The sequence below is a fragment of the Microcebus murinus genome, chromosome 10 (assembly GCF_040939455.1).
Source record: "Microcebus murinus isolate Inina chromosome 10, M.murinus_Inina_mat1.0, whole genome shotgun sequence".
In the NCBI taxonomy this organism is placed as follows: Eukaryota; Metazoa; Chordata; class Mammalia; order Primates; family Cheirogaleidae; genus Microcebus; species Microcebus murinus.
The window spans coordinates 54,429,329-54,450,549 of record NC_134113.1 but is presented as its reverse complement, the minus strand read 5'-3'; the positions used below and the strand labels follow the sequence as shown (position 1 = coordinate 54,450,549).

Below are 21,221 nucleotides of genomic sequence, written 5' to 3'. Positions count from 1 at the left end.
TGCTGGACATGAACGCCTGTCCAGTCCCCAGCCTGTCCTAGTAGCACATGGAGGAGACAAAAGAGTCACTGACCATGTTATAAATATCATTATTTAAAAAACAAAAACAAAACAAAACACACATATACTGGGTCCTGGGCAGGAGGAACAAGTGGTGGAGTGCCATGGCCAGGGCGGGCAGGAGCAGGCACTGATGCTAGAGGGTGAGGACTCTGCCTTCTGCCACCCAGGCTGTGTCCACCAGCCCATCACTCTTCCCTGGATACCCCTTCTCTCACACTTTATCTACTGGCATCACCCACCTCGAGTGGCATGTACCACCCATCTCTGGTCTAGGGCTGAGGGCTGTCCCCTGGGGCACACTAGCTGTCCGGGGAGGAGGGAACCCTTGAACACCAGGGGCAACCTGGAGAGGTGCCAACGGTGGTGTGCTGGGGGTGGGGCTACTGTGGGAAAAGTGAACACAGACCAGACTAAGGAAGAAGTCTGAGGCAGACGGCGAGGGTGGCCCAGGAGCCACAGGCGCACGCAGACCCAAGGCAGGCAGCAGTTTGTCGGTCACTGGTGATCATCCAGCTGCTGCAAGAGTGTGCGTCGCCGCCTCTCCAGCTCACCCTCGCTCAGCTCGCTTTCCGACGTGTCCCAGCCCGTCTGTTAGAGCAAAAACACAGCTTACCCTAAGCCCCACTGAGGGCCATAGAGGCCTGGAGAGTGGGGGGCTGGGACCCCCGCCTCTCACCTTCTCCTTCTTGATGCCAAAGCCTGGGGAACGATTAGGGAGATCTGTCTGCCGGAGCTCCCTGTCCTTGTCCTGTTCCTGTTCCTTCTCATCACTGTCCTTGCCAGCTTTCTCCTCAGGGTCTGTTTCACTCTCAGGGCTGTTCTGTAAGAGGCCAGAGCCCAACTCAGCTCCTGTGCAGGATAGTCCGGGGGCAGGTGGAATAGAGCTCATAGGACAGCAGGGCCTTAGGCAGAAATTCCTTCTCTACTCACCGACTTGTGTCTTCTCTTTTTAGTTTTCTTTTTTGGTTTCTTGGCTTTCCGAAGGCCATGATCTGGAGATAGAAAAAGCCCTACTAAGTCCCAAAAAGAGAAAGGAGGGCTCATCCTTTTCTCTGCTGTAGCCCCTCTGTTCATTCTTCACAGGTAGGGACCTCATGGTCTCAGGCAACAGTCTGAGGAAGTCTGAGTCACTCCAGTTTTCCTTCTCAGTTTCTTGCCTGGGCAGGGACAGGAAGTTCTTCCTACTCTCCCACAGTGTAGCCCTCCCAGTCCACTCTACCCTCAAGGGGGCTCGGACTTGCCAATGGCCTCCTCAGTCTGGGCCAACAGTTCTCCAGCTCCCGGGCTCCTAGCAACTGCTTACCTGATCCAAGGAGAAGGTGGGAGGAAGGGGAGCCCCGTCCTCCAAGGGCAGCACCCCCACTTTCAACCGAATCAAGTGAGGAAGAGGGCTCAGAGCCTGATTCCGAGGGGTTCCGCCTCCTCCGCTTGGGGGGCCGGAGAGACGGTGGGGGTAGCTCCTCCTCTTCCGACTCAGAGCCCTGGGCAGATCAGCATATACGTGTCAGCGCAGAGGTTCTCTGGCTTCCAGAAGCCCTCGTCTGGCAATTGGGGACAGAGAGGAGGATCCAGGGCCAAAGGAATCCTCAAATCTCCCTCCAAGGGAGGTGATGTAGGGGAAAAACAAGAAAACTGTTTCTTATTCCCCCAAAACAATCCAGCCTCCCCCCATATCCCCTGCCCGCTAACTCACTGAGGGTGAGTGGGAACGCTTGCGATGGTGCTTCTTGCCCTTCCTGCTGTGCTTTCGGCCTTTCGTGTGGAGGTGCTGGCATTCAGTCTGCTAGAGGCAGAGGGAGAAGGGAGAGGACAGCACCAGCCTTAGCCTTAGGAAGAATCCTGCCTCCTAAAACCTGACTTTGCCTCCTCTCTCCAGGTAGGGCCTTCTGCCCATCCCAGGGCTCCTCAGGCCTCCCCTCCCTTGGCCAGGGAAAGCAGAGCCCTAGGGGTGAGAGACCACTGAGGTCTCTGTTGAGCTGGCCTAGGGAGTTTAAAGACTTGGGACAAATCCAGAGGATGAGAAGTCTGCCTCACCTCCAGCACCTGGAGGAATTCCCGGAAGAGCCGGATCCGTTCCGACTCCAGGGTGATCTGCTCAAAGGCTGAGTCGCACACAAAGCGCTCACGGACCTTGAACGGGGAGAGCACTGCTGATCAGACCAGACCTCGTTTGGCCTGGCCTGGACACTGCCACGAGCACAGGGCAGGGCTGGGGCAGAGGAAAGAAGGGAACTGGAGCTGGCCCAGGGCTGTGCTGTGACTGGGGTGGGCTCTCAGAGGTGGAGAAGCACCGCTGCCCTCAGACTTGAGGGGTGTTTGGGGCCAGGCTGCGCTCCTGACCTCTTCCCAGGTAGTGCCTAGCTCCAGAGCAGGCACGGCCTGCCTCAGCATGCTTCGAAAGGCAGCCTCCCTGCGCCGCATCCTTCGTGCCTCCTCCTTCTCCCGCTCCCTCTCCCGTGCCTCTGCTTTCTCCAGCAGCTGAGGGTAGAAGGGACACAGAACAGGGTGAGCCAGGAGGGTGGGTGCCTGGGCCCCACTCAGGCATACCTTAGGAAGTGGAAAGCTGGGGTCTGGTCTCATCCCCTGAACTGGGACTAGAGTTGGGGGACGGTGAGCGAAAAAGAATGGAACAAGACACTGGGATGAGTTAGAGAACCGAGCCCCACGCCCTGCCCAGCCCCTCACACTATTGAAGGTCAGCTTGATGTTGCCTGCGTCCAGCGCAGCAGCCCTCTTGTCAAAGCTTATGACGTGGGCGAAGTCCTCAAAGGCTGTGTTCACCTCCACGCAGAAGCCCCGGTCCTGTGGGCACAGCAGTGCATGAAGCAGGGGGCACCACGGGCCTGAGGGCCAGAGCTGGCACGTAGAGGGGTCAGACTGCAGGATAGTCAAGAAGGCCCCCACCTCCAGAAGAGAACCATAGGACTGTGACACGCCTCAGAAACCAAGTTGTCCAAGTCTTCCTCATCTGACAATTAAACTCCCCATGCCTACCCTTGATTTGGATGTCATATGGAGCTAAAGGGCTTGGGAGGTGTCTCCCAACTGCTGACTGATGCCTGAATTTCTCACAATTAACTTTGTTCCTTTGGCTTAAAGCTCTGGGGCCAGCCGGGCCATCCTGCTGCTCAGCAGTGCTCCCGAGCTTTCTAGTTCACCATCTGCCTGGGCTTCCCCTGGGCTCTATCTACTGAGGCTTACTAGGTGCCAGGTACCATGAAGAGTGCTCACACAGTGCCTCATTTACTCCTCATGGTTCTGCAGGTAAGTATAGGTCCTAGTACCCTAATTTTATGCAGGAGAAACCACAGTTTAGAGAAACTAGGGCACTTATCCAAGGTTTCACAACTTACATACAGCTGCGCAAGAATTCTACCCCAGGTCTTTCTTCCCCCAAAGCCCATGCTTCCGAGCACCACGCTCACACAGACCCCTTAGTCCCTGAGAGAAATGGAGGCCACCAGGTGTGCAGCTCCCCACCAAGATGGAAAACACCTACGCGAGCCAGGCTCTGTGTTCTCATCTAAGCCTCACAACATCCCAGTGAAGTAGAGGCTCAGAAAAGTAATCTCACTTGGCCCAAAATGACATCAAGTGTTAAGTGGAGCCACTGGAGTTCAGAGTCTGGTTCTTGAGGGAGCTGGGCACAGGCCAGATTCCCTTCCTGTCCCCCCACACAGCTCTAATCTCTGGCCTCCTACTGATGGCAGATGCATGCTCTTGCATCTTTCCAGGAGTACTTCCTCAACCCACATACTCCAACCCTTCTCAAACACAGCATTCCCTCTCAGGGGAATGAAAGCTCAATCTCACCCTCTTCACTGGCTCCTTCCATCAGGCACTCACCTCACTTAACCTGGCACATTCCATCCACCCTGTTCTCACCTTCCTCAAGCTAACTACCTCTATTGCTTTTCCTTTGTTTCAAAATCTCTTGAAATGCAGCACAAAGGAAAAGAAATAAACGTTTATTGCAAGCCTATTATAAGCATGACACTTTACAGATGTTATTTAATTCTCACAATCTTACAGATTATCCCCAATTTTCAGATAAGGAAACTGAGGCTCAGAAAAATGTAACTTGTAGAGGTCTCAGAGCCAAGGAGCTATCTAACTCTAAGATGTGTCCTGCCCCCACGCCACCCCTTCACAACACTGCTCTCCCAGTGGCTGCTCATGTCCTAATGGTCAAATCCAAGGCTACCCCTTCTTGGTCGTCACGCATCTGATTCTCAGTGGTTGTTTACTTCACCACTCCCCTCTTCAGGTCCCTTCCTCTCTGGCCTATTTTACTTCTCTTGCATGTTCCTGAGAACAGCACTTAGCCCTTTCTCACTACTTGATCTATATACTCTCCCTAGAAATCACCTTCACCTCTCTCCTGATTTTCAGACCCACACTAGCCTGGATATTTCATAAACACTTCAGCAGATCCCAAGAGAATACATTTCTCATGAGAACACCCCCACCCCCCACCACCAAGCACCCCGTGGATCTCCCAGGCCCAGATATTCTGTCTTCTACCTGTTCCAAGTCCAAGGCTCTTTGCATTAACCTATAGGATGACAGGTGCCATCAGGTGGCTGTGGATGGCCACATGGACTCCTGGGCTTATGTGCCCTTGCCAGGCAGGAACCCAAATGGAAGATAAGAGAACTGTCTCAAAAAGCTGCTTTCTCAGGTGGTGTGGAGAGAAAGGACTCAGCGAGGACAGGCCTGTCAGCAGCACCTGCCACCCTGTGGTTAAAAGTTAATTGTCCAGTACAATTTAGCTATCCTGGTATTAAGTATTTCTGCTTTGTATGATTATTCTGTTTAAAATTTGCTATTTGCTTTGTTCCTCCCTGTTCTCGGTTGCTGCCGAGAATAATTCCCCAAATGGAATTCCTATTCTCCCCAGCCCTGCTCTTCCTACTTGTTCCTTACCAACAGTGTAATCATCTACTGCCCTGACATCTCCAACCCACTCCTGTCTTCCTCTCGATTTTACAAAGCAGTCTGTCAACTCTACTTTAGTGCTTCTATCCCACTGGTTTTAAACTTTCATGTTTTTATAACAGCATAAACATTTTATAAGAAGTCCTATGTAGAACCTTAAAGCATAAAAAAGATGCCAGCTGCTCCACTTGAAAATAGCGGAAGTATAAAATCCCCCACTCAACCCCCAGCCCTTGCTTGGCTCAAGGCATGTATGAGCAAACCTAGGGCATCTCAGCAGCACAGCTGAGTGCTACAGCTCTCTCCCCCCTCCATCTGCCATCCCTGCCTCAGATCACATCCCACCTGCATTCCTCCAATGTCCTCCTGACTGGTCTCCCTGCTCACGCACCCTCTTCCACACTTCTAACCCAGCATTTAGCATCTTGTGCTTCTCAGTGTTGTACCAAGTTGCCCTGACGGCAGGGCAGAGGTCTGGGGATGAATCAGAAGAAGATGACTCAAAGTCTGAGTTACCTGCCACTATTACTTTTAGTATCTTGAGGTTTCAAAAACTGTCCTACCAGCACTCTACCATCATCCCCCCCCCAAGAACCCAAGTACATACTCTACATTGAGAGGTGCCACTATACACCACCACTGGTGGCTTTTCCAAGACATCATCTGATCTTATCATTCCCCGGTTCCTCATTACTTACAAGATAAAAATCCAAATTTCTTATTTTAGCATTCAAGACACTTTACATGCAGGACTCTACTTCCAAACTGGGGCATGTGGTTTCAGAGAAATATAGGAAATCACAGGACAATATGATAGATCTTACATAATGATAAATAATTTAAAAATATGAAATTTATATTAAACAGAAAGGTAATACAGTATTAAAATGCAACACCTACATGAATTTGTAAGGCAAAACACAAGACTTAAATGTATGTGCAGTAAGACATTTCTAGCTTTATTCCCAGATCCATCTCAACCCAGATACTAGATTACTCTCCTCTATAATTAGGTGTACTTTGGTGGAACGCTCACCATTTTCAGACAAGGAAACAAAGGTTCAGAAAGGTTAAGTGACTTGTCTAAGGTCACACAATTAGCAAATGGTTAAGTTTTGACTTTTACTTCAGGCAGTCTGCTTCGAGTTCTGCTCCTAAACACTGTACTATACCATCTCCTCAGATGTATTAGAATGTTCTTCATTTCCATGAAGAAATATACTTTCTCCTTATTTTCTTATAGAGCCACAAGGCTCTCTAACTTCATCATTCACTCACTTTTTCACTTTTTTGAGACAGGGTTTTGCTCTGTTGCCCAGACTGAAGTGCAGTGGTATAATCATAGCTCACCGCAGCCTTAAAATTCCTGGGCTAAAGTGATCCTCCTGCCTCAGCCTCCCAGGTAGTTGCGACCACAAGTGTGTGCCACCACGCCTGGCTAATTTTTCAATTTTTTGTAGAGACAGGGTCTTACTATGTTGCTCAGGCTGGTCTTAAACTCCTGGCTTTAAGTGATCCTCCTGCCTCGGCCTCCCAAAGTGCTGGGATTACAAGCATGAGTCACCACACCCAGCTACCTTTCTACTTTTGATAGACGTGGATATTGAGAACTATTTCTGTTCTCTAGTATAAGAAACAGAACAGTGCATATGTGATGATAAATGATCTCATCCTACAATCACGCCTTTTGCTGCAGTATCAAGAAGGCACTAGGGAGTGGTGAGGATAAGGATGACTTGCCCTTTCTAAAAGAGCAGTGGCAACTCAGCTGGAATCCACAGAGTGCCTTGCAAATTCAGCCCGGTGTTGCTAAATAATTCAAATTGACAAGAGAAGCTAAAGATTCAGATTTTTATGTGAAATTTCCTGATTTTTATGTGAAATCTTCTGATTTTAAAATGTTAGCAACAAATTCCAAATATTTCTAAAACACTGTATAAGCCAAAAGGAACAATCTGTGGGCTGGCTACTAGTTTATAATTAGCTGTGCTTCTTGCTCCTCACACCTGGCATGCCCTTTCCATGCCCTTGCCTTTGCTCTTGTACTACCCTATACCCAGAACATTCCACCCACGTCCACCTGTTCATTCCTAAAGGTGCAGTTCAAATGTCAACTCTGATTCCTGTTTCTAATAACACCTGTCCCTCTGTATAATAGTTCTCATGCCTATCGTCCTATTAGGTCATGATCTCTTGTGAGAGATTGTGTCTTATTCATTACTGTATCCCTAGAGCACAGTAAAGGACTAGGTTCTGTTGAACCAAGCTATAATGCTCCTACAAAACAGGACTTCTCAGGGAGTCTTGTCTGGGGAGTGTGCCCTGCACCCAGCATGCATCCATTCATGACCCCATGCCTCCCTCACCTTAAGGATGTCCTTAATGATCTTCTTCTCATCATGGAATCGTGCCTTCAACTCCTCTACATAGAACTTGAACAAGTCCAGAGGGGTGGAGCCTGCAGGGAGGGAGGGAGGGGGGCCTGGCGGGCGGCAGCTTCCCAAGGCCTGGGGTTGGGGCCCAGGACAGGACCAGAGGGAAGGGGTGCAGAGAGGCTGGCAGGGCAGGAAGCCAGGCCAAAGAACGGGGAGCCTGGCTGCCTTACCCGGCTGGCCCAGCATGTTGGCAAAGCGGACATCAGTGCTGACCGCTGGGTAGAGCTCCATCCAGGTGGACATAGAGTGCAGCTGCCCTGTCTCATGCAGCTCGTCCAGGAAGGTCTGAGCAGGGAGAGGCCAGTTATAGAAAGAGTGAGATAGGGAGGGAAGCAGAGCCACAGAATGAGGAGAGGCAGGAACAATCCAGATTGAGGAAATGCAGGCAAGAGAGGCAGAAGCGAAGAGATACAGATAGGGAGGCTGAAAACAATACGAAAGGGAAGAATATAAATACAGAGGACAGAACAAAAAAATGAGAACAAGCCAGCCTGGGAGGCAAAGAAACAGAAACCTGCCTGCAGCAACTTCTTGACATGTTATAGCAAAGTAACCCCCACCACTGCCACCCTGGAGCTGGGACATAAGCTCTGCCTGTCTGGCTTCCCTCCCAAGGGAAATAAATAAGGCCTAACTGCCAAGTCATGCCTGTAGGGTGCCCTCTGCTGGTAGCTCCTGGGTGCTGCATACATCTAGTCTCCCTAGAAGAGCACAGTCCACAATTGAGGGGATATAGCAGGAGTAGACTGCAGGCAGAAAGGCCTTTTCTCCTCACAGAGCTTGGACAGCACTAGGCACAGACAAAACAGGCAGCCTAGCCGAGAGGAGGCAGGGAATGGATGAAGACATTGTGGTCTGGGGCAGAGCTGAGCTCTAACCAAAATGGCAGCAGAGATACCTGGAAGGCCTCCCTGTTCTTGCGTTGCTGGCGCCGCTCCCTAAGCCGAGCCCGCTCCCGCTCCTCCTCCTCCTCCCTCTCCAAAGCTCGGATGTGTTCCTCAAAGCAGATCAGGGCATCTTCCTTGTCCATGTCTAAAGGCAGGGAGGAGGTTCATCATACACCATACCAACAGGACACCCTCTCAGACTCCAGCACCCCTAGTGTTTAAATGATGCTGCCCCTATAGGTACTAGGGACACCCAGCATGGTGGGGAAAACTGGGGGGAGGGCTCTGTGGGAATAGCCACTCTGTGGGAATGGTGGTTCTTGAAGGGAGGATCATTAATTGTATAAGAAAAAAACTGGCAAGTATTCAGCTCTTGTGAACTCAGTTATTGGAGGCCATCACATGAAACCAGTTGTGTTGGGACCTGAGGTTTCACATCATATGGAACTGGGAATCAATCAGACTTTGATGCAACCTCAGAAGGTGAATTTATGATTATTGTCAGTGATTACAGACCAATAACATCTTATTGTAATACATGTGACCAGTTAAGGCCCATAGTGCTATGACGATTAGACCACATTCACATGAGCAATAAATAGCAACAGCAGCAGCAGCATCTCAAGGACTTCTGATTCCTATCCCAGGGCTCTTCCACCAAGGACACAAAATGTCCAGGTCAACAATGGACCCCACAGCGAGGGAGGAAGTGTCCTGAAGATGTCCTGGGATCCCCAGAATCCAGAGAGGTGCAGGGACTGAGTGCTGGGCACTCCTAGGATGTCTGAGAGGGCAGGAGGTGCAGAAGAGTGGTGTGAGGCAGACTCTGGGGTCCCAGGTTTAGTAGGAAAGGGGAAGGAATAGGCGGAAGTGGAGACCCAGGCTTACTCTGCAGCTGATGGTCCTGAGCAAAGCTGGGGTTATCCATGAGGTACTGCTGAGCCTGGGACCATGTGGTTTGGAAGGTGACACTACTCATTCCATCCAGGATGCTCTTCAGGGCCTGGATGTTGCGGCGCCGGAGCTGCTTGGCCTGTTCCTGGGAGACCGCGGGATTAGGGTAAGACAGGGCAGGCCAGAGCTACCCAAGTAGGCTGGCCAGAGGACTGGTGGAAGAGAAGGTAGCTAGGGAACCCTAGGAGGAATGCCATAATCAAGATTTTTGTGTCCTTGGATGGGGAGGGAGCACAGGTTACAGACCTACCTCTCAAAGACTCCTTCTTGCCCTCCCACACCCAGGGCTATAGGCCCAGAGCAGAAATAGGGGGCACATACAAGTGCCACACCAGCTTCCAAATCAGGAGCTGGGATACCGGGGAAGTGAAGAAATGAATGGCCAGGGTCCATAAGAAAGCAACGACAAGGGGAGGCCAGGATGAGACTGGACTGAAGGATCTGGCCCAGTGACCGTTACCTTTTCCTTCTTGGCCAGGAAGAAGAGGACATCATCATAAACCTCTTTTCGATCCCTCTCAGGGACCACAGCCCAGACCTCTAGCTCTCCAAAGGTCTGTTCTGCCCGCCTGTGGAGCACATGCGCTGTGAGTAAGTAGGCAGAGAACAGAGACCCTGGGTCTTTGTGTTCTCAGGGTTCCCAGGCCCCAGCCCAACCCTCTGACCGGTAGCGAGTGGTGGAGGTCATGCGCTCGTGCTGCTCCAGGAAGTGCTGCAGGGTCTGCTTAGCCTCCTTGGCCCTCAGCCGGGCCTCCTCCTTCTCCTCCTTCTCCCTCTGCGCCTTGTAGGCATTGAATGCTTGCTTTTTCTCACTCAGTTTGGGCAAGGCACTGAGGTGGAGATGGTGGGAGTGAGGTGGTGATAGAGAAGGAGTCAGCCTGGACCACTATGCACAGCCCACAGAGTAAGATGGGAAAGGGTCTCCCCAGGGCTGAGTGGGGGTCCAGTCCATGCACAGGCAAAACGTACTAGGGCACACATGTCTGGGATCTGAACACCATTCATGGACAGGTAGTGGTGAGAGCACTGAAGGGAAGAGACGTGGCTCCAAGACCCTGCTAATACTGGATCCCCTTGCTTTGGGGTTCTTAAGTTACCATCAGACCTCTGGCATATCCAGCCCCCTCCTTCCCCAATTAATTCAATTCAATTTGATTCAATTCAACAAGCATTTATTCAATGTCTCATGTCAGATACCTTTCCCTTTCCTTCTCCTGGAGGCCTCCAGCTTTTCTTCCCCTTGTGCCCTACCCCAGTCTATCATTTTCATGACCCTGGCCACCTTAGGGCTAAGTGTTGAATTGGGGTTTCTCAGGGAATCCCTGGGCTAGCTGCTCCCATAAACTGGGCCTGGTTCCCACTGCCCAGGCCTACCTGTAACGGGGGTCAGTGACCACCATCTTCATGGCCTGTTCCCATGAGGCATTGGATGGGACAGCCTGGAATGGAGCAGGTGGGGGTCATGCGGTCTGCCCACCTCCAGCCCCTTCCAGGCCTTCCTTGGGAGCCCCACCCCCAGCACCTTGTCCCTCAGCAGCTCCTTGAATGCCTGTTTTGCCTTCTCCCGGTTGCTCCAACTGAGGCCAGACCTCTCTGGTTCAGGCTTTGATTCCTCCTCCTCCTGCTGTGGTGGCTGATGCTGTCCAGCAGAACTGAGGGGGAGAGAGAACTCAAGCACAGGGCCCCCCAGCTCTCAGAGCTTTCAGTGCCCTGCACTCTCAGCAACGTATCTGCGCCTTGTAGGCATTGAATGCTTGCTTTTTCTCACTCAGTTTGGGCAAGGCACTGAGGTGGAGATGGTGGGAGTGAGGTGGTGATAGAGAAGGAGTCAGCCTGGACCACTATGCACAGCCCACAGAGTAAGATGGGAAAGGGTCTCCCCAGGGCTGAGTGGGGGTCCAGTCCATGCACAGGCAAAACATACTAGGGCACACATGTCTGGGATCTGAACACCATTTGCTCCCTGGGCAGCCCTTTCCTGCCCTTCAGAGGTCATCCCCAGATCTTCACACCCCTCCTGAGAGGCCTGGCAGAGGACAAGGGTTGACCCAGGCTGGGAACCTGAGTCCAGCATCTGGAATGCCATGGGGGGCAGCCTCACCTGCTGGGGCCCTCCTCTAGCTGCTGCAGGAACCCCTGCTCCAGGGGCTGAGGAGCCTCTGACACATCACAGTCTTCACTCCCGCCTGGATCAGGTTCTAAGAGGCCTGTGGGCACTGGTGTGGGGCCAGGGGGTACAGGTGGGGGGTCAGGCTGTGGCTGAGGAGGCTGTGGCTGTAGTGTCTGTGGTTGCTGCTGCTGCTGCTTCCTGCAGGTGAACCAGAAGGGCAGTGTCCAGGAGTAGAGCTAGGATAGGGACAATCAGGAGCTGGATGGTCTCTACCTTGGGAAGGACTGGGACCAGAGCGGGCGATTCTACAAGAAGACTGAGAGCGGGCCCTTCCTCCTACAGAGTGAGAATAATGCAAAATCCACTCCCACACCCCAGTGCCCCAAGTATAAATGCATAGGTGGGCAAGGTAGGTAAGTCACTCACCCTGCAGCCTCTTGTTTGACTAGAGCTGCAATGGGAAAAGACAACACAGTCAGTCACAGAGTAACAAGGAACCCCCAGAAGCCCTGATCAGGCCTAGCCCCTCCTCTACCTAGGACCCCTCACCCTCCAGGTCATCCAGATCCTTGGGTCGGGTCCAGCGGGATTCCTTACTCTGGTTGTTATAGTAGTAAGGTTTGCCTGTGTCCGACTTGTACTCTTTCCAGGGACACTGGGACAGCAGCAGCTGCAAGAGGACGGGTCAGGGGACATCAGTGGGCTAGGCATGCTCTCCAGCCACAGTCAGGGGAGCTAAGGGGACCCAGTGAGGAGAGTACATAGGAGTCTTTAGCTGCCACCTAGCCTAGCTCAAACAGGGGAAGGTGGACTTCCTAAGATTCTAGGGAGACATTTTCAGGGAGGATGGAGGGTGGTGAGGGATCCTGGGATCAGAGGAACCATAAAGAGTATGGCTAGAGACTCAGGGGAGGCCAAGGACTTGAAAGGGTCAGGGCAGCTGAAAGGAAGGGCCAGAATGCCCCGCTCAGGACCTCCGCCTTGGACTTGAGCACGCTGGGCTTCTCCCACACGGACTGCTTGTCGTCAGCATTGTAGTAGTAGATGCGCCCATCAGGGGCCACGTGCTCACTCCATAGGGCCCTCTGGGGGGGGGGGCACAGAATGGTGGTCAAGGTCCTTTTCCCAAAGCCTCTCCTCACCCCAAAGATTTAACCATCAGCCCCCCACTCTTAGCCTTTCTACCTAGAGACTCCTGAGCCAGAAGAACTCACCAGAGGGCCAGTCCCAGCCACAGCAGCTAAAAAAGAAGCCAAAGGAAACATATTAAGTCCTTGCTCCAAACCTCCATCTTATCCCCACCTATTCCTCCCTTATTCCATCCCCAGTAAATATCCCTCTGGTCCCATCAACATCCCAGGCTCCCTGGCATCCCAACAGGCATGATCCAGGGTGGGCTCCAGTCCATGGTCCCCTCTCCCCTATGCCCCCCAACCTCCGAGCCTGGGGGGAGCAGGCCCCCAGAAGACTCACAGCTGGCGGTGTCCGCACCCGGAGCCGTCTGCCGAAGAAAGAGGAGGGGGAAGGGTTGGGGCCAAGCCCAGTGGCCCCCAGGACCCAGGCCATGGGGGATGGAGAAGCAGGCCAGGCCAGAATCCATGTGTCCTGTTCCCAGGGATCTCTGTTCCCTAACAGGCTTCCCCCACCCTCCAGGGCTATAGCTCTAGGATCCCAGGGGGGAATCGCACAGCAGCTCCATTCTTCGTTCTCCTCAAGTATTTTGTTGAATGAACTCCTGAAGCCCATCTCTCCACAGTAGATGCCAAATTCTGCATCCTACCCAGATTCTACTACACTAAGCGATAGCACAAGAAGGTACAACAAGATCCCCAGATGCTGTTGCCTCCTCCAGAGGCAAACAGGATGTGAAGAAGCAACTGTATTAGTGTGTCCACAGTCCAAGGCACTGTGAGGGTGAATAGTGTTTGGCATGAGTGTATTCTTTAAGGGAGCTGGGCACGGCTGGGGAGTAGCAAGAGAGAATGTATGTGCCTTTGGGAATGAGTGGGAAACTAGGAAAGCGGAGTACATGGCTGGTGAGGAGGATTTGAGTGCGGGGAGTGCTGCAGGAGCAAGGATGGATGCGATGAGAAGAGGGAAAGAATGGAGGTATCCCTGTACTCCGAGTTAGACCCACAGGACTGCAGGCCAGGACCTGCTTCCTGCCTACCCTCAGTGCTTACCGCTGCGGTGACAGGCACTGCTGGCATCAGCATTCCTGGCATCATTGGCGGTACCATTCCTGGTATCTATGGATACAAAAACGACAAAAACCAGCCACCAAGGTGAGGACAGGCACAGGCTGGGCAGTGTATCCTGAAGGGTCGTGAGAGATCCCACTGGGGCCACGACCTTCACTTTGGCACCTCGTCAGGCAATCCTCAGGTTCTGGCCTCCACCCTTGCCTGCAAGTTGTCCCAGTCATTCAGCAGACAAATCCTCATAGGCCTGGCCTAAAGCTCACTTCCCTCCCCAGTTTCTGAAGCCCAAATGCCCATTCTCATCTCCACCCCCAGCTAAACTGATAGGGTTTACTGAGGCCACAGGGGAAGAGAGACAATTACCTGTGTGAGTGGAGGTGGCGCCCCCATTGGTGGAAGCATAGGGGGCAGGATGCCAGGCGGCATGGGGGGGATGGCTGGTGGTCTCTGACTCATAGGGGGTAGCCCCATCGGAGGAAAGGGTGGGGGGATCCCTGGAGGGGGCATCTGGAAATGAGGAAAGGAAGAGACATTGAGCAGAGAAGACACTGTCATATCAGAGGCAGAGAAGACCTATCAGGAAACACCCACCACCTCCCACCCCAACCTTCTACCCGGCTCTGAGGCAATTCCAAGTTTTTAGTCTGAGAAGCACAAGGCATGAAACTGCCTCCCTCCTCACCACTGAGAAAGACTGATAACTGAGGGTGTTCTCTCTGGGCCTAACAGGCAAGCACACAGCTTCTTAAGAAGGGAAGGGGGAGGGAAAAGGAAAGTGTAACAGCACTAGACTGTGCCTAGAAGGCTCCACGTATTTAATTCTCCCCCGAAGAGGGCAGAAGGCAGGTACCCAAGTTCCCCAGTCCCCTGCCTCCCATGCCCTTTTCTTCAACTCATGACCACCAGTGCTATTCCAGCCTGAATTCCGTGGCATATTTAAAGAGTATAGGTAAGGAGTAGTGAAAGAGAAAGACAGTCCCACTCTGCCCTCACACTAATGGGATCTTTTCCCTTCCACTGCTCCTACCTCCAGCCCCAGTGTGTCCCAAGGACAAAAAGACAAAGAGGGAATTGTCAATTTTATGGACTGAGAGCTAAACAGCAGCTCTCCCCACCCCAATGCCCAAGCAAAACCATCCCTCTTCCAAGGGCAGCAAAAAGGGGCATCATCACAGGAGAATTGTGCTGGCGATGCAGCAGTGGGTAGGGGCTGGGGTGCAGGCTGGAAAAGCCAAGCCCATGGAAAGACATAAAACTTACGAAGGGTGGTGGCATCATGGGGGGCCCCGGTGGGAAGGGGGCAGGCGCTGCTGGGGGCCGGGGACCAGAATCGGGAACCGACTGTTGAGGGAGAGAAAAGTCATAGGACCCAGGATGGGCACAGAGATGGGCTTTTGCAGAAGGGAAGCAGAAGAGGTAAGGATGAAAAAGGAGCACAAAGTTCAGAGGCAGGGTCTCCAAGCCCAATTTCTTGCCCGTCCTTTGCTTTCTGTGTCAGCCCAGAGCCAGCTGGCTGAGTCCCTTCCATGTCATCTTTATTTTGGAAGTTTCCATTTTGCCAAAGCCACAGATAAGATGGAGGAGGCTCTACTACAGGCACAGACTGGCTCTTCCCAAGGCGTTTAATCTGTTCTCTCAACTGTGCGCAAGGCTCTCTCAGACCAGTTAAATAGAGGTCTCTTTTACTCCCAAAGCGTCAGGGAGTGGCCTCTTTTCCAATTCTCCTACCTCAATTAACCCAGTTACAGAGATTCCATCCAAAGCTCCCAAAACACAAATAGTCACTAGTCCTTTAAAGTGCTATTCTCCCTAACTCTCCTCTTCACTACTAGCTTCCTCTCCTAATTGCCCTCAACCTTGGCTACTCACTTTGACATCTTCTACTTCTAATCGCCAACTTCATCTCTTTAGCTCTACCCCCACACCCATTTTGGTGGCCATCCCCTCCTCTACAAATCCTGAACTCTTCCCCTGCAGATGCAGGCTTTGGACAGCCTAGGTCTCCCCATCCTACACCTAATGGCTGATCACATCCCGGCCTTTAGTTCTCAGCTTAAATATCACTTATTCTAAGAAGCCTTCCTGACTCTATTTAAAGCAGCTCCTTCCAATTTATTCTATCTGATCCCCTTTTTAGTTTCTTCATGTATACAATTTTGTAATTATTAATATTATGGTTGCCTGGATATGTGGCCCCCCCACTAGATCATAATAACGTTCCTATGAGGACTGGAATTATAACAGACTTGTTGAAAGCTGGATTCCTGGTACCTGCCACAGTGTCTGGCACATAATAGGTACTCAATAAATATTGAATGAAGAACAAATGAAGGAACAAATCCTATCTATAGAGAACCTTCCAACTCTAAAAAGTAATCCTATAGGCATAGTTCCACATGGCCAAAATATGTTGTGCAGGTTTTCATTTCAGTGTTATTTATAAAAACAGAAGACTGGAATCAGCCTAAATATCCAATAGTGAGGAACTATGAAATTACACACATGCACACACACACACGCGACAAAAGATGACACACAAGAAGTTGGTGGAAAGGGGACAGAGGTGGAGGGGAGACTTCACTGTATTCCCTTTTGTACCTTGTGAATATGCAACCACATGACTACATTGCCTGCTCAAAAAAATAAATGAACCAAGTCTTGGAGATACAGCTAAATGGTCCTGCACTTCTTCCTCTTTGCCTGAAAGTTGGGGAGCGGGTAGTAGGGGGGTAGTTCTAAGGAAAGGTGGTAGTTGGCTGAAGAGAAGCCACCTCACTACTGCCCAATCTCCCCTGGGTTGAGTAGGCTCAGCATTTAAAAATGCTTTCTTAGCTCTACCTTTAAAACATCTGTCCTTCACCTTGTCCTAAGAAGAGAAGGGTATGAGCTAAACTACTCCAACCTGACTCACCTTCTCTCAATGTTCAATGACTTTAGCTCTGTATTCAGACTTGCTCCTGCCCCCTGAAGATCTCTTGAATTTACTTCTCTCCATTTCCTCTTCTACCACCACAACTGCTCTTGTCCAAGCCATTGTTTTTTCATCCGACCTACTGCAGTGGCCTCCCAACTGTTCTCACATCCACCCGAATCCACAGCTGTAACAAGTGCACCTCATTACTCCTTTCACTTAAAACTCTTCAACGGCTTCCCACTGGCTTCCCACTGCTCGTAGCATAAACACCAAAACCCCTGCCCAGGGCCTGTGAGGCTAAGGGAGGGAGGTCTGCTCCCCAACTACCTTGCCAGCCTCCCCCAGCTGAGCTCCAGGGTCTATGCTCCAGCCACTCACTAGCTCTCGGATCTCCCACCTCAGATATTCACTTGTGCCTGGTTCAACAGTGGTGGCCCTGCCAATCCCACACACCTTGCCTACGTACACTTCACATCTACCAAACATCACATACTCAGGAAAACTTGTCCCAGCCCACTGGGCTAGTCAGAGCCCTCTTTTATATGTTCATACATCACCATGTACCCTCCTCTTCAGCAATTATCCACTAGAATTTTGTAGGTATGTGTTCAATTCTGATTGTACTATTTACTTTGTGGCACTAATTTTAAAAAATGCTACCAAGTAGATTATGATACTCATGACTTTTAAGATGCATCCTGAGTTCAGAAATGTTAAAATGTGAGTGTTAGAATTAATGAAATATAATATCTTCAAGCCCCCACTAGACTGAAAACTCTAAGGTCAGGGACTTTATCTGGTTTTGCTCACCTCATATCCAATTCCCATTGTATTTTCCTCATCACCCCCTATCAGCACAAAGTAGGTGCTAATAAGTATTTGTTGACTCAATGACTTAATGGTTTTGGCAAGTCCCACAAAACAGCAGGTGGCCACTGGTAAGGCCTAGTAGTAATTCAGGGAACACAAACTGTCATACTTTGAGAGGACCCTGGCAACCACCCAAGGTTGTCCCCTCTTTTCAGGGAATAATCTGTCCAAGGTCCCATAGCTGGTTAGGGACAGAGCCAGGACTGGATCCAATCTGCCTTCAAGCCCTCCTCCCTTACATTAGTTCCTACCATAGGAAAGTCTTATTTTTAATTTAACATATCCCCAGCAACCTAAGTAAGTGGTTAAATCATCAAGGATCCCACATTTTCTTGATTGAGAACTAATGGTGGTTCCCTATTGCCTATCCTACAAAATCTCTCATTTAACATTCAAAGTCTTTTAACAAAGGCCATCCCACACTCTTCTTGGCTCATCCTGACTCAATGGCTTTCCTCCTCCTCTTTGCACAGGAATTATTACCCTCCTGTGCGTTTTATTCTACTTTGTCTCTTGCTTTGTTCAAGATGGTCCAATATTCACCTCCTCCAGGTTATCTTTAAGACTATCCCACACACATACACACACTCCTACCTACTGTGTCCCCTCAGGATAAATGCTGCACTACTTTGCAGAGCTACTCTGTGATGTTTGCTGGGTGTTTCTTTCACGTGGGACTGCCTGTCTCCTCAATCAGGTGGGGATTTCCCTACCTCCAGGGATTGAGTTTTCCCCTTTTAAGCCTCCCCCAAATGTCTAGTCAGGGCCCTGCGCACGAAGTGCTATGATAAAATGCAGTCTCACTCCTAACTTTATTAGATTTTTGCATACTAGAACATCCTAAAATGGTACATGCACATGTATCCATGTACATTTATATAAATTCTCTGAGTATAGGCTAATTGTGACAGAGGTAGCTTGGCAGAGGCCTGTGTGGTTTAGGGAAAGGAAACTGGAATCAAATACTGGCATGGGAAAACTTAAATAATAATAAAAAAGCTAATTGTATATGACCATCTTCAACTTGGGATGAAGACCTCTGGCCAGGATTCAGATACTGGCCTGTTTTAGACAGTTCCCCACAAAGATGAGCAATGGAATCAATGTAAATTACTATGGAACTTCCAAAGCCCTTCTTTCTCTGAGCTTCCCCTGTGCTGTGTGTGTTCTTTCTTTCCTGCAACACCCGTCCCTCCCCCACCTGGAGCAATGCCATACAACTTTGGGTCTTATTTCACTCTGAGTTAGAATCTGAAGAAGTAACCAGTGAGAGAGGAGGATACAGGAATGGGGGCTGAAAGAGAAGCAGATTCTGTGTTTTCCATAGAACAAAAAGACATTTGTGGGCCAAGGACAGAGGAATAGATGCTTGATCAGTGATCATGGGTTCACCTGGGCCAGTGGAAGGACCACCCCCAACACCAAAGATGAAATCAATTCTTCTCAGTCTTCACATCTAAGGGGTATCTCAGAACTGAGCTTTCAGAACAAGAACAAAAGGAGAAAAGGACAAGAATGGAGAGACAGAAGGAAAAGAATGGAAAGAGGGAATGACAACAGCTAACAGCTAATATTTACTTAGTGCTTATTATCAGCCAGACACCATGCCAAACACTCATTTAAACCTGGCAACCATCCTGGAGGTTCTTAATCCCATTTTATAGATAAAAAACCTGAGGTTCCAAGAGATTTAAGTAATCTAAGGTTCCAAGAGATTAAATGGGAGAAGTAGGTTTGGAATCTTAAGCAGTCCGACTCTAAAAGCTGTGTTTTCAATACTCCACGAAGCTGCCTCCCATCATGGCTAATGGTGCCATAGATGATATTTCTTACACTCAGATTCATTCCTGTTTTCTATTTACCCCAATCCTCACACAGTCCTGAAATCCTCAGAGCCAGGTGATCCCAGGGTTTGCCTGGTCTGACTCATTCCCACTCTCTGAAAGGATCTGTACTGGAAAATGAAGGCTGGGAGGCACATCTCTCAGAAAGGGTAATCATCATCAAAAAGAAAAGGTTGAGAGACCAGCTCTTTGCCCAGTATCTACTTGCTATCCTTCTTCAGTTACCCCAAACAGCCCCTCCCTCCGTCTCCAACACCATCCTAGACCCCTCTCTCCTTTAGTGGCCCTGTTCATCCTACTGCTCCCCAAAGATACCAGGGGCCTTACTAGGAAATATCTTCCAATTGCTTCTCTCTGATCCTGCCATCTCTTCATCACTCTCCCTCTGAAGAACAGAATTTTACTTCTGGTCTCCATATTTCTGGGGTTAGGTCTCCTCCTCCTCCTCCTCTGCTTCCAGAGTTTCTCCAGCCCTCCACTGGGATGCCAGAGGCACAGGCCAGCCTGCCCCAGCCTTACAGGCTTTATGTCTACCATCCCCCCACATCCCTGAGGATTTTCTCCAGCCCTAGCTGAAGGCTCCATCTTCAGCCTTCTTGCCTTCGCTTCCCGGTGTCCTAGAACCCATTCTCCTGAACTTTCTCCTCAAAAACCGCCCCATTTTGGAGCTGGAAGAGATCTGGGATGTCATTTTGAAGCATTTTCCTTTTTTTTTTTTTTTTAAATTGATAGGAAATCTGTGGCCCAAAGAAAGGTAGTGACTTGCCCAAGGTCACACAGAGTCCGCACAATTTGTTGATGACAGAGCCAGGGGCTGGGGAGCCTCTCTTTCCTCAGAAGCCCACTCTTCACCTCTGGAAACAGAGTCTGGCAAATGCAGGGAAACGGAGCAGGGTCTCCAAGTGGTCTTATGGAGAACCCAGGGTTTCCAAAGGGTACAAGCACTAAATCTGGGGAGGGGCACGCCATATGCCACATATCCCAGGAGAGAAAACTGAGGTCCCACCTTTCCTCTTGTCCTGTGGTTCCCTCATCTCCCGCTCTCTCTCTTCTTTCCCAACCTATCTACACCAACCCATCCCTCACATCTTCCCTTCCTCCTCGTCACCCAGTCCCGCAACTCTCATCCTCCTCTCAACCCCTGCCGCACCCCCCAGCCATGCTCCATCATGGCCTCCCCCGCCCCTTCTCCCCCAAATCCCCACCCCCATCCCCCCTCTCCTGGGCTCCTCTCCCTCACCCTTCGTTCCCCTTGCCCTCCTACGGGGTCCTGGTACCCCCAGTGGCCTCCCCTCCCCTCTGCCCCCAGCCCGGGCCGCAGGGGACTCTGTGGGACCGCCCCGGGCCCCTCCACCCCCGCGCGGGGACGTTACCATGCCAGAGCCTCGGAGCAGCTGGGCCAGCTCAGCCCACCCGCCAGTAAAAGCCGTTCTGATTGGCCAGGCCGCAGCCGGGAGGGCGGAGCCAGTGGGGGGTCGCACCCCTTCGTGGCCGGGGCTCCGGTTGCTCCCGCCGACAAACGGGGCTCCAACCGGCCCGGTGTACCCGGGCCTGGCCCCGCCCCCCGGCGCGGAGAACCAGGCCCCGCCCCGCGCCGCCGTCCCGGGGTCCGCCCCCCGAGGGGCGGGGCGCGCCTGCTCCCGGGCTTGACTGACGGCCCCAGAGGCCAACGCAGGGCTGAGCAAAGTGGCGCCGAGCGCGAGTGCCGGGCCACTGAGCGCCTCTGCGACTCTCCTGCCTTGGCGTTGCCGGTCGCGTTCCCGGCCTTCGCTCCGGGGACTGGGGGCTGGGGCGAAGCATTCATTTTGTATATAGGATACCCTTGCACATCGCAAAGCATTTTTCAATTTGTTGTAATTATTTTTAGCACTTTTACTTTAATTAACTCATGAATTATGTATTGAACACCTGTTAGGCACCAGGAGCTGTTCCAGGCACTGAGCATACAGCAGTTTGAAAAAGAACAGACAAATCCCCAAAATGCCTGCCCTCAAGGGTGTACACG

General features: G+C 51.2%; 1 protein-coding gene across 5 annotated transcripts; it reads right to left on the bottom strand.

Annotated features, from left to right (window-relative positions):
* Positions 1 to 72: 72 nt before the first annotated feature.
* PRPF40B (pre-mRNA processing factor 40B) lies at positions 73 to 20,769 on the bottom strand. Of its 5 annotated transcripts, none has more exons than XM_012761577.2 (26): positions 20,590 to 20,769; positions 14,849 to 14,929; positions 13,952 to 14,095; positions 13,571 to 13,636; positions 12,861 to 12,888; positions 12,602 to 12,627; positions 12,362 to 12,472; positions 11,937 to 12,057; positions 11,814 to 11,838; positions 11,379 to 11,585; positions 10,800 to 10,929; positions 10,652 to 10,716; positions 9,943 to 10,107; positions 9,738 to 9,846; positions 9,212 to 9,362; positions 8,335 to 8,468; positions 7,607 to 7,721; positions 7,368 to 7,459; positions 2,749 to 2,865; positions 2,404 to 2,541; positions 2,098 to 2,193; positions 1,757 to 1,846; positions 1,367 to 1,544; positions 994 to 1,055; positions 740 to 883; positions 73 to 651 (listed from the first exon to the last, which is right to left on the bottom strand). In XM_012761577.2, exons 1-26 carry the CDS (start codon positions 20,590 to 20,592, stop codon positions 559 to 561), a joined length of 2,691 nt encoding a protein of 896 aa, XP_012617031.1. In that variant the 5' UTR covers positions 20,593 to 20,769; the 3' UTR covers positions 73 to 558. The 5 variants fall into 5 exon arrangements, with proteins under 5 accessions (XP_012617031.1, XP_012617036.1, XP_075863350.1 ...); XM_012761582.2 differs by having other exon boundaries at positions 1,757 to 1,843; XM_076007235.1 differs by having other exon boundaries at positions 11,985 to 12,057.
* Between the last annotated feature and the right edge of the window lie 452 nt (positions 20,770 to 21,221).

Coding starts and splice junctions, on each gene's coding strand:
- PRPF40B (XM_012761577.2), bottom strand. Junction 10,717..10,799: donor AGGAGCTGCTGAGGGACAAG/GTGCTGGGGGTG, acceptor GCTCCATTCCAG/GCTGTCCCATCCAATGCCTC. Junction 7,460..7,606: donor CAACATGCTGGGCCAGCCGG/GTAAGGCAGCCA, acceptor CCCTCCCTGCAG/GCTCCACCCCTCTGGACTTG.